Source organism: Ostrea edulis, chromosome 6 (genome assembly GCF_947568905.1).
Source record: "Ostrea edulis chromosome 6, xbOstEdul1.1, whole genome shotgun sequence".
Lineage (NCBI taxonomy): Eukaryota > Metazoa > Mollusca > Bivalvia > Ostreida > Ostreidae > Ostrea > Ostrea edulis.
Window position 1 is genome coordinate 5,784,055 of NC_079169.1, and position 17,311 is coordinate 5,801,365.

A 17,311-nucleotide genomic window follows, 5' to 3' on the forward strand; every position below is an offset into this window, starting at 1 on the left:
TACAAACCTATATTATATATATAATATAATATAGGTCTGTACTTTAATCAGATTGTGTCAATTGTGCTTTCATGGTTCTTTTGGATTTCCATGAAAAATTACAAACCAAACCGTGAAACGCTGTAAAGGTTTTAATCATATTTGTCTTTCCACAACCGGCTTGGCCAGTGATAATGAAATTATGGTCTCTTTGGCCAGGTTAAATGCCTTTACTTGGTCTTAATTCGTCCATGTGTATGATTTAACGATATTCTTGTACCTTTTTTCGTGAAGCTAATTGTTGATAGTATTTGATGGACTTTGTTTTGGGATAAATAGTTGACTGCGACAATATATTTTCATCTATTTAATTCGCAGAAAGAATCCAATTTGTATTTTAAGATGTGATAAGTGAATGACTTTATAGCAATTAAAACAAAACTTTCAGTAAATGATACATACAGCTATAAAACTTTTTCATATCATTCAACATGATGAACAGAATATCAAGAAATTCATTTTTTTTATTCCAGCTCTTTTTTATTGAGCGATTTCAACTTAAAAATAATAATGCGTTCAGCTTTGTGTATAAATAATGAAGTTTACGTGAATCAACAGAGAATTGCATATAGAATGCGAGTGTGATTGATTCTACACAATTAGTACTGTAAAATTCTAATTGAATATTAATTAATCAGAAATTATGGAAAGTATTTCACCATTATGACTCGAAAGGCAATAAAATCATTTACGAACTTGGTCGCGGCCCACGGGAAAATATGTATTTTTTTAAATGGAAAGTTTTTTCACTATGATTATGAATCTAAATGGCAATAAAATAATATGATCTCTCTATTTAACAAAGGAAAACTAAATTGACATTTTATTCATTACATGTACCGATTTTCTAATTTCTATTGTTACACACGAGGTACACATGCTCTATCTGTCAATCAGCTGATGCTTGCTGCTTACAAACTTGGTGGGGGCCCACGGGAAAATGTGTATAAAAATGCATGTGTATCAAAAAACCCTCAAATTTTATGGTGTGTGGTTTGATTTTCAAATTTAACTTATGACAATTTTTTTTTAAAACAAAATATTTGGGTTTTTCATCAATATTTAATTTGATTCAGCATTAAATGTGACAATTCACGATATTAACAGTTCACTTCAATTTGACACTAACACAAATCGGTTGACGCTACTATCATTGCCAATCGTTTGTTTTCCCGATTGTGGACACGTGTGTACATGTATGTATCTTTGGATTTGAAAGGTGCACGCAAATGCTATAGAATACGCAGAAACCACAATTTCAAAGACATCAACTTTTTTCTAGGCTCATTTTCAGTTTGCGGGGCCCATGGTTTTTTTTACCTGTACTGTATATTATGATCGGTGATACTCTGTCTGCATGTAGGAATTTTTTAATAGTGTGAAATATCGCTGATGACATTAGACTATTTCTATAGTGATATTTTGGTCATTTTTCAATGTACATACTCAATTGACCGACGGTGGAAAAGTAAATTTTACAGTAATTATGCATTTAAATGTGTAATACATAAACAGTTTACAAACTATTTGCTGCTAGCGCTGAACATTATATCTGTTTGTAAAGAATTGTTCAGGTCCACACCACCTTGATCCGAGTGACTGCATAGAGGAGTTGATAAAATCAATCCCAAAAAACCATTATACAAGTAGTGAAAATGGTCACTGCATTTATCTAGAGGAAAATTATACCCTCTGTCTTTGCATCCAACATTGTCAATGCTGGTCTCAGTCTTCAAATCTGATGCTCCTCCATACTGGGGTATACCGGTATTTGAAATAATGTATAGAGGAGGATCAGAAAGACAGGCGTTTCAACATAATTCCTGTTTCATCTGAATACAAGTTACACATTTTACACTAATTTTTTAAAACTTGATTTTTATCAATAATCAGGGTGTAAAAAGAATTAAATTCAAATTGCATCGCTCTTTGGTCACCAACTTGAATCAGATAGGTGAAACCAATTAATTGTCTCAATAACATGGATGGATTTTTCAGACAGACATGGTGAAACTAACACACACCAAAAGTTGTTTGAGGGGGAAGATACTGGCACAATGTACAGAAATATCACAAAAAATAACTACAAATGGCCACAACTTTTTCAAAATTGAGCAATTAAGTCAATAAAAAAAATATATACCAGGTGCACATATCTGTAAACTATACAACTTAGTAAAAATAAAAAGTAAATGAACAGCTTCCAACAAAATTTACATACAAAATACATTTACGAATGGACAAAGTGAAACCATCATACTAAGTAAGTAAATTTTTGTACGGCGCTGTGTACAGTACAGAAACAAATAACACAAGCTCTGACTAGTCCAACATTGCAAATAACACGAGCTCTAAACTGACTAATCCAACATTGCAACAAATGAATTACTAGGATATAAAACTGCAAATTACAAATAGATTGTTCTTCACAACATTTCCTAATGTCAAATAGATGCATCCAGGAATAAAAAGGCAATTTTTCATATCATCTTGAGATTCAGAAATACAAAAGGCAAATCAGCATTAACTTGGTCTATATTTAGTGGTCCTTAATAAAATTTTCTGATCAAAATAATTCAATCAAGTTATCATTTGGAAACGAAATGCTGAAGCCTAATTAAGCACCTGTCCATCCCTTGAATCCACACTAACAGGACTTATTAATGTCTTTCAGGAGATTTCAAAATAGCCTGGTCTATTCTTTCTCTATAGAATCTAAATATAGTAATGTAACATTCTTGACTTGGATTTTGAACAAAAGGTAAGTACTGACTGTGTCCCCATTCTCACCCAAGGGGTCATGGTGTGGCATAATCTTGAATCCACTTTACCAGAGGAGAAATGTACCGACTTACTTATTATTGTAATGGTTCTTCTGAACAAGTTTTTAAAGACATTTTTCCTATTGATTTGCTTGTTGTAAGAGGCGACTAAATGAGGTGGTCCTTCAGATGAGACAGCAAAATCGAGGTCCGTGTCACAGCAGGTGTGGCACGATAAAGATCCCTATCTGCTCAAAGGCCGTAAGCACCAAGCATAGGCATAGATTTTGCAGCCCTTCGCTGGCATTGGTGACGTCTCCATATGAGTGAAAAATTCTCAAGTTAAACAGTATAAAACCACCCTATTGATTTGACCTGATCAAAAGGTTTTTAATTTTCTTCAATAAAACCCCTATTGTGCTCCACCCTGAACTGAGTGTCACGTACACTTCAATTACAAGAATGTCTGTGTTTTCTTAAAAAATTTACACTTTGTGGTTCGATCTTTAGAGAAATATTTTTGCATATTATATATTTCTAAGTAAAACTAAAACCTGCTGCCCCATCCTGGTCCTAAAGTTTCACCACACATATGATCAGGAAGTTTTTATATACAAATTACCTTTGTTCTTGACAAAGATTTTTGAACACCCCACTCTCTTTCCTAATCCATTTCAAAGGGGACATGGCTCTATATTTGAAAAATCCTTAAATTCCCTTTACCAAATGATAATTTGTGTCAAATTTGGTTGAAATTGGCCTTATGGTTCTGGAGAAGATAGACAAACTTCAATTAGAAAGCTCATGATATTATAATGTTTCAGGTGAGACAAAAATTAGTAGAAATTTATGAAATAGTTTTTTTAACCAAACTGTATAGATTTGCATTTCTGAAACATAAACTTTGATGATCAAATCGAAAAATTAAATCAGAGGGATATTATTTTCCAAAGACAATGGAAAACTGAGAACAGGGCACTAAAAGAGTGAAATCAGTACAGAGTAAAACAAACAGTGATTAATGCAGGGTGATGTCTCTCTAAAAAGAAACATTGAATAGCCTGACAACTAGTAACACCTACAAGAAAACAGGGCTACAAAGATCGTCAAGTGAGAGCACAACAGCATGGTGTCAATAGTTCCACACTACTCACCAATTTCAGGGCTCAGGTCAAAGAGGTCATCATCATCTACATACATATTACTGGGTGTAAAAAAAACAGGCCTCCAGCTCAAATAACTTGCAGTAAAACACTGAGCAAACCTTCGTTATAACCAAACTTCGTTCTATCCAATGTTTTGCTATTTTCCTCTCATATCACTTTGTAATAAATGTGAATTTGTTATTAAAGCTTGTTTCTCTGTACACAAAAGAAACATCAGAAACTACTAACTTAATTACCTGCCTCTTCTTAAGAACACTTTTTGTTTTGATAATTTAGTGACAAAATTTCCATCCCTTTACTACAGATAATCTATGTAGGAATAATTTACCATGATAATACATGTAATCTTTAATATTACATGTAAGTGTACAGTCTCTTTCACCTCATGTCTCTGAGCACATGATCATGGCAGGAATATCCCACTTATCATTGTAAGAATTATCGGTAAACAGATATACAATATGGTGATGATCGAAACGTAAGTCATCAAAATTGCTTCAATAACAACAGCAAACATCATGAATTCCATATTCCTTTTTTAAAAATAAATAATGGGTAATTCCTCTTGATAAATGCTTAGCCAGAAATATCCATTAAAGACAAGACAAATATACTAACCATCAGTAATCAAAGTAGAATATCTACACATATCAGAAGAAGAATACGTAGAAGTGCAATTTTCATCAAGCATATAAATTTAGCAATTTTTCCTTAAAAATGGGTACATATATTCAGCGATAGCTAATTTTAGTGACTTTATAATTCCAAGAAAGATAACTATAATTACCTACAATACAGAATAAATTGTTAGGGATACTCAATTTTAGCAATCTCATCACTCTGGCTAATAATGCCAGAATTAAGTCCTCGTTAAAAATTCTGCTTACACAGTATGAAATGTACACTATCTGTATAGCTAACTAATTCTTCACCGTCATAAGCCAAAGCAGAAAAAACAATTACATACGATTCAATTTCTCTCATTACTGTTTTCAACACGTACCAGGTGTATTGGTATCCTTCAGGACCTCGTTTCTTCGACCAGACATGGAGTACTCTCCCTTCGGTTTGAGGAGGGAGGGCAGCTTTTTGTCCATGGTCCTGCGATGGACCACGTTCCCAGTGACATCATCTGTACTGTTGGGAGTGTTGTGGGGGGCTGAGGGTCTGCCAGACTGTACAACATGTAACACAAAATCAGGACCCAATCAATATCTTCCAGTAATGTTGATGAGAAAATACAATTTTGGATGTTTGTGAAATACACACATATAACTTTATTATTCCCACACCGTCAGTTTTACATATGAAAATCACGCATTAAGAAAACTTATGCTGCTGAACTTTGTAGAGTTTTTTAGAATCATCATAAGGGACTTAGGATCATTGTACTCACACTTTCTGAGTACAGTGTGGGTGTATTGATTTTATTACTGGTCCTCAGTTTGACTGTAACATTTTCTTGCCATTGGAATCTTACAATTTACATATGACTGGGCAGTTTTCTTGTAGACTTGCAAAAAACTAAATGAATTTTGATTCAGGTTGAGGGGACAAAAAGGGGACTGAGGAAGGTTGAATTCTTATGAATCCTCGTCATTAGAACTCAATATACATGTAGAATATTGTTTTAGCTGAAATTTGATGAAAAATATAGGAGGAATGAATTTTGAAACAATCAGTCTTCAACTGATAGAGCTATAAAAAAAAAAACCTCTCCTCTGTTCAGAGTGACACAGTGTTTGATTTTTTCCTTTGTGCTAGGATTGCTCAATACCTGACTGTCTGTTTGCTCTGGAAAGATGTCCCTAACATCTATCTTGTGTTTCTGTTTTGCCCTGAAGGTGGCGCTGAGACTGTTGACCCTGCGTCGGACCACAGCTGCTTGGCTTGTTGTCAAGGTCGCTGTAAAGCCTTGGATTTCTTCATCAGTCAACTCTCTTCCACCTGATTTCAAAACACAAACATTCTAAAATCTTTAAATTTTTCAAATTTCTATTGAGTTCTTCAGCACATACATGAATTGTAGTACTGGAGTAACATATTCCTACAAGCGTACTGCATGATATGACACTGGCACATACCAGTTATATATCAATAATAGTGTGTATATATCAAGATGACACTGGCACATACCAGTTATATATCAATAATAGTATGTATATATCAATATGACACTGGCACATACCAGTTATATATCAATAATAGTATGTATATATCAATATGACACTGGCACATACCAGTTATATATCAATAATAGTATGTATATATCAATATGACACTGAACTGACTGATTGATTGTCGAGAATTTTTCAATCATATTGAGAAGTCACCACAAATTTAGACATCCACTGATCACTCAATGCCACAGCAGTGAAGGCTCTGTAACATACAAATGACTGCCAGTTGTATACTATAGTATATGAATATGACACTGGAACTTATATATGTACATTGTACAGCAATATGACACACAAACATGTATTCATCTATACATATATATATGTATCAATACCACACTAGTACATAGCTGTACAGGTTATGTATACTGATACATGTATAGAACACTAGAACAGCTAAATGTCTATGTATACTGATACATGTATAGAACACTAGAACAGCTAAATGTCTATGTATACTGATACATGTATAGAACACTAGAACAGCTAAATGTCTATGTATACTGATACATGTAGAGAACACTAGAACAGCTAAATGTCTCATAGCTGTACAGTTTATGTATACTGATACATGTAGAGAACACTAGAACAGCTAAATGTCTCATTTGTTTTATATAAGGTATGTGCATGTCATGAAATCTTGCTTTTTATAACTACATTGTATTTATACTCTAAAAATAGCAATACATATATAGTGTCTCCCATGATAATAATAATTTTGAGTGTTTACAATGATAATAGGGCCAAATGACTCAAAAAATGGATGTACCAGTAAGCATTGATTATATCGAATATATATATACATCATTTTAAGCTTTACATGATGCCATTTAGTTGCATATCCATTGACTGATATTTTTATTATGTCACATTCAACATTTCCTAAACTTTTTTTATATCTAATGGCAACACCTTTGGTGATGTGTTGCTGAGCTGCACAATGGCAGATCACTCTGACAGGGAAACAAGAAGTTTGCTGCGTATCAATTTTCCATTATGAAAATTTCAGATAAGACCCCATGTGTCACCATTTTAACAAAATAGACCACAAATCATAACTCCAGTATGCAAACAAGCATGAATCAAATATTGACTGAATACCTATACAATATCTGTCCAATCACATCTGGTCCAGACATCCCATTTATGTGTAAAAAGATATCTATTTCTGAACAGTATATTCACAGACTTAACGAATGAAATATCAACACTGCAGCTGAAGTCCTAGTGTCCTAAAACAAGAGGCCCATGGGCCACATCGCTCACCTGAGTCACCTTGGCCCATATCTGAAGACTTTCCATATATATTTGCATGTAAAACCGTGGTCCCTATTATGGCCCAAACTACCCTTTGCAAACTTGAATCTACACTATGTCAGAAAGCTTTCATGTAAATGTCAACTTCTTTGGCCCAATGGTTCTTTTAAAGCTTTTTTCTATATTTGTATGTAAAACTTTGACCCCCCCCCCCCCCCCCCCCACTTGTGGCCCCATCCTACCCCCCGGGGACCATGATTTGAACAAACTTGAATCTGCACTATGTCAGAAAGTTTTCTTGTAAATATCAGCTTTTCTGACTCAGTGGTTATTGAGAAAAAGATTTTAACTATATATTTGTATGTAAAACTTTGATCCCCCTTGTTGCCCCATCCTACCCCCGGAGCCCATGATTTGAAGAAACTTGAATCTGCACTATGTCAGAAAGTTTTCATGTAAAAATCAGCTTTTCTGGCTCAGTGGTTCTTGAGAAGAAGATTTTTAAAGTTTTTCCCTATATATTTGTGTGTAAAACTTTGATCCCCCCCCCTTGGGGCCCCATCTTATCCCCGGGGGCCATGATTTGAACAAACTTGAATCTGCACTATGTCAGGAAGCTTTCATGTAAATCTCAGCTTTTCTGGCTTAGTGGTTCTTGAGAAGAAGATTTTTAAAGTTTTTCCCTATATATTTGTGTGTAAAACTTTGATCCCCCCTTGTGGCCCCATCCTACCACCGGGGACCATGATTTGTACAAACTTGAATCTGTAATATGTCAGGAAGCTTTCAGGTAAATTTCAGCTCTTCTGGCCCAGCGGTTCTTGAGAAGAACATTTTTAAATGACCCCACCCTATTTTTGCATTTTTGTGATTATCTCCCCTTTGAAAGGGACATGGCCCTTCATTTGAACAAACTTGAAAGCCCTTCACCCAAGGATGCTTTTGGCCAAGTTAGGTTGAAATTGGCCCAGTGGTTCTGGAGAAGAAGTCGAAAATGTGAAAAGTTTACAGACAGACGGACAGACAGACAGACGGACGCCGGACAAAATGTGATCAGAATAGCTCACTTGAACCTTCGGTTCAGGTGAGCTAAAAACCAAAATATATTTTATGATGACCCTTGCAGAAAGTAGGTACATTTCAGTACCTTATTCGGGTACACTTTGGAGTACTTTTCGGGTACAATTTGGGTACTTCTTGGGTACACTTAAGTTAATTATAAAAGATTTGATGATATACAAGAAGTATATTTGCCAAAAAGGCAAAAAATATACAAATTTGGATAAAAACATGATTTTCCAAAAAAATAATTCACCACATATGAACAAAAGACTCTGGAGGATTTGAACTTGAGATCTGCGGTTCACTAGCCCAATGCTTTAACCACTGAGCTACGATGATAGACAAATAAATCGATCGATTCAAATAATTCCACAAAACATTTAAATCTTAGGGTACACATTGGGTACATCAAAAGTACCTGGAATGTACCCAAAAGGTACCAGGAACGTATTCAAAAGGTACCTAAAACTTACCTTTTCGGAACCACACTTTAAAAATTCTTTAAGCTGTAGGCGGGTACTTTTTCGGGTACATTTTTCTTTCCCATACAACTTTTTAAGTTTCAAGTTTTAGGGTACCTTACATGTACAATATTATGTCAACTTTGAAGTTTCCATTTTTGGGGTACCTTGTAAGGTACAATTTTGTCAACATTGGTTAAGTTCCCATTTTGGGGTACCTTTCGGGTACATTTCTTTGATACATTTTTAGGGTACATTTTGGAGGTACATTTCAGATACAATTCAGGTACCAATTTATAAGGTACTTTTCAGATACAATCCGGGTACCATTTCAGGTACTTTTGGGGTACAATTTTAAAAAACTTTTCGAATACATTTTTTGTACAAATCTGGTACTATTTTAGGTACTTTTTGGGTACATTATTGGTTAAATCCAGTTACCAATTTAGTTATTTTTCAGGTACAAACTGGAGTACATTTTAGGTACAATCCTGGTACATTATAGGTACTTTACAAGTACAATTTTAGGTACAAACCAGGTACCATTTTAGGTACTTTTTGGGTACAAATTGGGTACATTTTAGGTATTTTACGGGTACAACATAGATACCATTTTAGGTACTCTCTGGATACCATTCTAGACAATTTTCAAGATTTGATTCTTTTCGTCAGCTTGGATATTAGTGCGAAGGGGTCATTGGTGTGGGAGGAAAACTGGAGAACTCTGAGGAAAGTTATGTCTTGAGTAGGCGACCACAACACCCTCTCACATACAACCACAACACCCTATCACATACAACCACAACACCCTCTCACATACAACCACAACACCCTATCACATACAACCACAACACCCTATCACATACAACCACTGCCAATCCAGAGAATCAATCTCGGGTCTGAGTAGGCAACCACAACACCCTCTCATATCTAAGTAGGCGACCACAACACCCTCTCATATCTAAGTAGGCGACCACAACACCCTCTCATATCTAAGTAGGCGACCACAACACCCTCTCATATCTGAGTAAGTGACCACAACACCCTCTCACACACTACCACTGCCAATCCAGAGAATCAATCTCGGGTCTGAGTAGGCAACCACAACACCCTCTCATATCTAAGTAGGCGACCACAACACCCTCTCATATCTAAGTAGGCGACCACAACACCCTCTCATATCTAAGTAGGCGACCACAACACCCTCTCATATCTAAGTAGGCGACCACAACACCCTCTCATATCTAAGTAGGCGACCACAACACCCTCTCATATCTAAGTAGGCGACCACAACACCCTCTCACACACTACCACTGCCATTAATCCAAAGAATCAATCTCGAATTGCAGCGGTGAGAAGAGAGTGGGTTAACCACAATGCTACTCTGAGGTTTCCTTTGGAAGTAATATATATAGAGGATTTTCAATAGCTAGAGGAGATTGAATGGGCATCCCACCCCCCTTTTCCAAAGGAAGAAAAGGGTACAACCTTCTACCCCTTAAAAAAAAAAACCAATATTTTGAATATTAGTGTAAACCTTCCACATGTGACTACACTACACCAATGTTTCTAGTACAGGGGAAGGAATTTTTTATTTTTATCTTCCAAGGAACAGCAGAGAATGAATAAAAATAATAATTGTCCAGCAATTTGTTTATTCCATTATCTACAGGCTGCAAAAATTTAACTCCTCAATTTTTAACATTGGGACATTTCCGGGGGGGGGGGGGGGGGGGGGGGGGTTTACAATGATTGACAATAAACTAAAGTATCTCAACAATAAATGCCAAGAATGGGTCTGATAATAAATACATTATCCAAACAATAATTACCTACAATATGAGTGATAACAAAATAGAGTATCTGAATACTTGGGAATTACACACACCTACGATATCACTGACAATGAATCAGACCTCTGGCTGCATATACTGTAGATTCCTTATTTTACGCGAGTACCGGTACTTTTAAAATACGGCAAAATCTTTTGTATACGTTAGGGGTGAATTAATATATCGAAATATACCGGTATACGCCTGTCCAGCGATATATGGTACGGTGTTTCGACGATACGATATAATGTCGGGTTTAAAAATAGCCCTTTTAATAGTCAGGATCGAAGTTCATAATTTAAAAATGGCTTCTAACAGGAACACGATTCCTCAGACTTTAATACCCGCTTTTACATTGTGACATCAGAGATTCCTCAGACTTTAATACCCGCTTTTACATTGTGACACATCGGAGATTTCTCAGACTTTAATCCCCGCTTTTACATTGTGACATTGGAGTTTCCTCAGACTTTAATTGTCATTGTTTGTTTTGTTATGAAATAAAAGATATTAAAAACCACTTCATTTTTTTTAAATTTTGATATTTTACTTCAGAAAATGCTTATTATAACTACATAGTATATCCAATATATCGGATATCGCATCAGAAAATATTGTATCGTATCGTATCGGAAAATCTTGAGCAATACACACCCCTAGTATACATCAAACTGCTTGAACATGAATTTGCATGTCGTCTGTTAATCAAGCATTCTTACGTGTATTTTAGCAACAGAAAATCAAAAGCGAGTAATTCTATTTCGCAAATGATGCCTCTCACGAAATTTGCGATAATAAATTCCTCGCATATATCTAGTAAATCTACTGTAATTATGATCACATGATTGTCACTCGAGGTATCTTTTCAGTATGCAACCAATAATTACTAGTATTAAGGTACAGTGCTTACGGTGGTTCCGGATCATCATTAGTTTCGGATCATTTTCTGATTTCATACGTTTTAGAATTTCTATCATTGAACTGTACAATGAGTTGATGTGGCACATGTCGAGGAACATAACTTACACACATTTTGTCAAAAAATCAAATTTTTTTGAGGATGTTTTCGTTGATTATTTGAGCCTGTTGTCAAAGCGTTTCAGAGACAGAGATTAATGTTGTGACAGTTTTCACGTGGTGTTTAGAAAGAAAGCAGCAACTGTGCATTACATGACGAGTAAGTTACAAACTTAATCGCACAGATTGATTACCTATCATATCAGTAACCTAAACATACAAAATGAGCTAATTATCTGTTTATCTAATAATTAAAATAAATCAAGATTGCGAGCCTACTGATGCAGTGGTTCCGGATCATGTGGTACATTTCAAAACATTTCTTTATCTTTCGTTTGTTTGTTTGTTTGTTTTTAAATCGTCATTGTTTTGAAGGAACAAAAATATATTGAAAATTAAGTTTCGATCTATGATGTATTTTCTGCCATCCCCTTTTTGTTTTTGTTGTTAAAAGTGTGTTAAATTGTCAGATTTTAAACAAAGTATTACTTAATATTGTCTATTTTCTAATTGAATTAACATCAATGTAAAATTAAAGTGTCACATATTTTATCTATAATTAAGACCTTGAATTGATTTTTTTAGCTAAAGCATGGGAAAAGCGAGGAAGAAAACTGTTAGTCCCAAGGGAAAGACAAAACTGAGCCCTGCCTTGAAAGTATTGAAAAAATACAGATATCCTAGCTCTCCAGGGCAACCTGGTCGGGTCAGGAGGGCATTGTATGATATTCAACAAAATAAGGTATCTATAAGAAGTGCAGGCAATAAATATAATTTAAGTTATGGATACCTACACAGGAGAGTTTCAGGTGAGGTAGCAGCAGATGCCAGAAATGGTCCTACCTCAATTTTCAGCAAAGAAGAAGAAACCTCTATGGCAAAGTGGTTATCAGAGATGGCTCTAAGAGGCATGGGACTAAAACCTGGTGAATTTCTAGATTTTGTACAAAATATTGTGAAACAAGAAAAGAGAATGACACCTTTCAAAGATGATCGTCCCAGTCATGATTGGTATTATGCATTTATGGCAAGAAACTCTCAATTACTACAAATAAGGAAGGAAACCCCTATTGAGACAAGTAGGGCAAGAGAAAACTGAAAAATGGTATGGTAGGTTCAAGGATTTTATTGTCTCAAAAAACCTATTAAACAAGCCACATTGCATTTGGAATGCTGATGAAACAGGTTTTAGTGTGGGAAGTGTGGCCAGTAAGGTTATTGGTCCACCATCCAGAGATCAGTCACAAGTACCACACTTGGTGGGGGGTCATAGGAAGCAACGTTTTACCGTTAGGTTTTGTGGAAGTGCCGATGGTAACATCATGCCACCATTTTTTATTTACCCTCAACCAAAACCAAAGGGTTATAATCCCCTGAATATTGATGGTAGTTAAATAGCTTATACAAAAAAGGGATGGATGGACAATGCCATGTTCAGCCAATTTATTCAGCATTTTGATAAGAATGCTGGTGAAGAGGGGCCTGTTGTGTTGTTAATGGATAGCGTCAGTAGTCATGTTGACATGTCTTCCTTTCAGTATGCAAAGGAGAGGGGAATAGAATTGTATCGTTTGTTACCAAATACCACACATATTATGCAGCCCCTTGATGTTGGAGTGTTTGGAGCATCAAAAGCCAGGTGGCCTCAAGTTTTAAGAGAACACACTAGAGAGAATCCAGGAACACCGATTCAGAAGCACAACTTTACAGAGAAGTGGAAGGAAGCATTTCTTTTGTTTTATAAACCCCTCACAGTCATTAACAGTTTCAAATCATCAGGAATCTATCCTATTGATGCTAGTGCAGTTGCCTCATCCAAATTCAAAACTGGGCACACCTTTAATGAACCAGATCACCAAGAAAACTCAGAAAAACCAAGTGAAGAAAAAAATAGTGAAGCTAGGAAAGCAGAATTTGCACTGGAGGCAATAGAAAGTGAACTCTCTACTCTAACAAAAGACAAATATCAGAAATGAATAGAAGAGGGTGATGATGTTGAAGGTACTTCTCCATGCTTTGGCATTTACAAGAAATTGTATGACAAGTCCAATAGAATTTCAAAAACAAGCAGTGAGGAGAATATCAGAAAGACAGGTTTAGACATGTTGGCCGAAGCTGCCTGTAAACAAATACCAACTGAGGAACAGCAGTGCAGTGATGAATCATTTCAGTGTGATGAAGCAAGTAACATATCATCTGTGTTGGAAGATTCACTTGTGTTTCCACAGGTGAAACCACAAGTTAACAAGAGGTACTGTGAGCAATGCTCACTAAGAATACCCCCCGCTTATCCCAATCTCCCAAAGGGTGTTGGTAATAGGTATAAACTACCTCTTTTCTGAGTGTAAAAAACAAATGGCATGACAAACCGAACCATATTGCTACTTCGATGTCCAGTGCGTGTGACCTTTGACCTTTTGACCCCAAAATCGATAGGGAACATCTTCATCCCATGGGTAGTCCATATGTATGATATGGTGACGGTAGGTGGAAAGGATAATGCTTTAGAGCCCGGAAACCATATTGCTACTTCGATGTCCAGTGCACTTGACCTTTGACCTTTTGACCCCAAAATTAATAGGGAACATCTTCATCCCATGGGTAGTCCATATGTATGATATGGTGACTGTAGGTGGAAAGGATAACGCTTTAGAGCCCGGAAACCATATTGCTACTTCGATGTCCAGTGCGTTTGACCTTTGACCTTTTGACCCCAAAATCGATAGGGAACATCTTCATCCCATGGGTAGTCCATATGTATGATATGGTGACAGTAGGTGGAAAGGATAATGCTTTAGAGTCCGGAAACCATTGCGTCTACAGACGGACGGACGGACGGACGGACAACCCGATTCCAGTATACCCCCCCCCCCCACAACTTGTTGCGGGGGGTATAAAAAGAGGAAAAGCCTTCTTGATACTTTACCAGACAATGTAACATCACCAGAATGCTTGCATGCTATGTATTTGAAAGACCTTGAGAAAGTTAAATTGTTTGCTGAGAGGGAAAGGAAAGCAAGGAAGAAATACATGTCTGAAAGTGCTGGGGAAAGAATACATGTCTGAAAGTGCTGGGGAAAGTAAGAGTAAAATAGATTCAAAAGTAACAAGAAATAATAGAGACAGGAGAAAGAAGCCTTCAAAACAAACATCATCACATCAAGTTCCAGCCTCAAAATCAGTACATCCTCATCTGAATCTGGTGTGAACGAAAGTTCTGTCATTTGTGTTGGATGTCACATGACATGGGAAGAGGATCAAAGTCTGGAAACGGGAAGTCTGTGGGTGAAATGTGACATATGCAAAAATTGGATACCTGAAGACTGTTGTCCTTATGACATTCCTAAGGATGATGAGTTATTCCACTGTCCAAATTGTATATAAATTGTATACGAACATTCGTGATATATGTGCATGTCTTGTATGGATCCCCCCATTATCAACTTTCCCACAATGTCAACATGAGATATTGACAGATGAAAAAAGACATCTTCTTCTTAAAGATGTCACTGACCTTCCAGTTGGCCATGTCCCCAGAGAATTGGCTGGATGTTTTAGAGCAATTCTAGACATGGGGGGGGGGATGTGTTTTTTGTGAACCAGCAGGTGATCCTGTGCCAAGTTTCCCTCCTTGGCCTGCACCACATGAGAAAGGTGGTGGAATTGTGATACCATGCCATTATGTTATTTATCCTGGGGAAAACAATGACATAGAGCAGTGCACAATTAAAATTATACAGGCCTTGTAGAACATGCCTCCAGGTGAATTTATGAGACTGGTAAAATGTTAATTAATCTGCTAACCCCAAAACAATTCATGACATGAAATGACTATTGATATTTTTTTTTTTAGCTTTACTAGGATATTTGTAGAATGACATTTATTATCGTACAGTACATTCACAGTCAGTATTAATTTTCTTCCACTTTGTTTTTGGTGCCAAAATATGGAAGTACTATATGTTGTTTAATTATATTTTTATGTGCCATGATATGGTTAAATATGGATCTTCTAATAAAATGTGGTTTTGACTTTACTTGCTCATGTAAAAAAAATTATACGCAATTCCTATGTGCTTTTTTGCGGTAATCAGTGTGATCCGGAACTACCATAAGTGATTCGAAACTGCAGTATTTATCAACGAGGAATGCACCTAGAAATTCTCTTAATTGTGGTGCAGTGAAATTATAATTTTTATGTCACAAAAAGGCCATGATTTGGAAGTTTTGAATAGTAGGTAAACATTCATATTATTCGTGTTTATGGTTACATACACGCGGTACGAATTAAAACTGATCCGAAACCACCGTAAGCACTGTATACAAGGACTAACTACCTGTAAATTATGCGATAACGAAGAATTCCATCAATAATTTCTAGTGAGGAGTGAACTTTTGTTCATGATCGAGCATTACAAGTGTTGTGTCAGTGAACTCTGTGTTAGTGCATGTACAGGAATGAGATTTTATGTGACTGACGGTAAACTCATGATATTTCCAACACAGTAACACCCGTCACACAGCTTACATGTACAAAGATTATCACACACTGTTTAACTTATCCAACAGAGCCTCACTCAAACAACTTATCATCAATTGTTCTAAATCCAGTTTGCGAAAATGGTGAAAAATGAAAAAAATAAAATATAACTTGAAGCACATTGTTTTTAGAATAAATATAGAAATAATTTACTACAGATATATTCTACTGTATTATTGTACATGTAGCTACAGAACCGGAGCTCTCTGAGAAAATATTGGGACAGATCAGAATTCAGATCTTTGATCTGTTCCAATATTTTCTCAGAGAGCTCCAGTTCTGCCGCTAATATCATAGAGGACATAAATAAATATTAATAAAATCCTGGTCCTCATTTCTACTCTTTAGATATAGAAATCAATTTTAAAAATGAATCCTGATTACCTGTAATGTGACTGACAACAAATTCATAGCCTGCATCTTTTAACCAAGCTGCCTCCTCTTCTCCTTCTACAAGAGAGTCAGAATACACTATATTATTAGACACCAAAGTGACATTATACAAACATTGTGTCAGAATACACAATATTATCAGACACCAAAGTGACATTATACAAACATAGTCAGAATACACAATATTATCAGACACCAAAGTGACATTATACAAACATAGTCAGAATACACAATATTATCAGACACCAAAGTGACATTATACAAACATAGTCAGAATACACAATATTATTAGACACCAAAGTGACATTATACAAACATAGTGTCAGAATACACAATATTATCAGACACCAAAGTGACATTATACAAACATAGTCAGAATACACAATATTATCAGACACCAAAGTGACATTATACAAACATAGTCAGAATACACAATATTATCAGACACCAAAGTGACATTATACAAACATAGTCAGAATACACAATATTATCAGACACCAAAGTGACATTATACAAACATAGAGTCAGAATACACAATATTATCAGACACCAAAGTGACATTATACAAACATAGTCAGAATACACTATATTATTAGACACCA

General features: G+C 35.8%; 2 protein-coding genes across 5 annotated transcripts in view; one reads left to right on the forward strand and one right to left on the reverse strand.

The window, feature by feature from the left end:
* The window catches only part of LOC125683469 (rho GTPase-activating protein 18-like), a 52,929-nt gene that overhangs the window by 23,456 nt on the left and 12,162 nt on the right, over positions 1-17,311 (reverse strand). For all 4 annotated transcript variants that reach the window (XM_056141385.1, XM_056141384.1, XM_056141387.1 and 1 more), the window contains 3 exons: positions 16,701-16,766; positions 5,745-5,914; positions 4,971-5,142 (listed from right to left, as the gene is read on the reverse strand). In XM_056141385.1, coding sequence (XP_055997360.1) covers positions 4,971-5,142; positions 5,745-5,914; positions 16,701-16,766 — 408 coding nt within the window. The remainder of the gene's footprint in view (positions 1-4,970; positions 5,143-5,744; positions 5,915-16,700; positions 16,767-17,311) is intronic.
* LOC130047104 (uncharacterized) lies at positions 11,818-14,925 on the forward strand. The gene has a single exon (XM_056141388.1). It carries the CDS (start codon positions 13,195-13,197, stop codon positions 13,750-13,752), a length of 558 nt encoding a protein of 185 aa, XP_055997363.1. The 5' UTR covers positions 11,818-13,194; the 3' UTR covers positions 13,753-14,925.

Coding starts and splice junctions, on each gene's coding strand:
- LOC130047104 (XM_056141388.1), top strand. CDS start 13,195: ATGGACAATGCCATGTTCAGCCAATTTATTCAGCATTTTGATAAGAAT.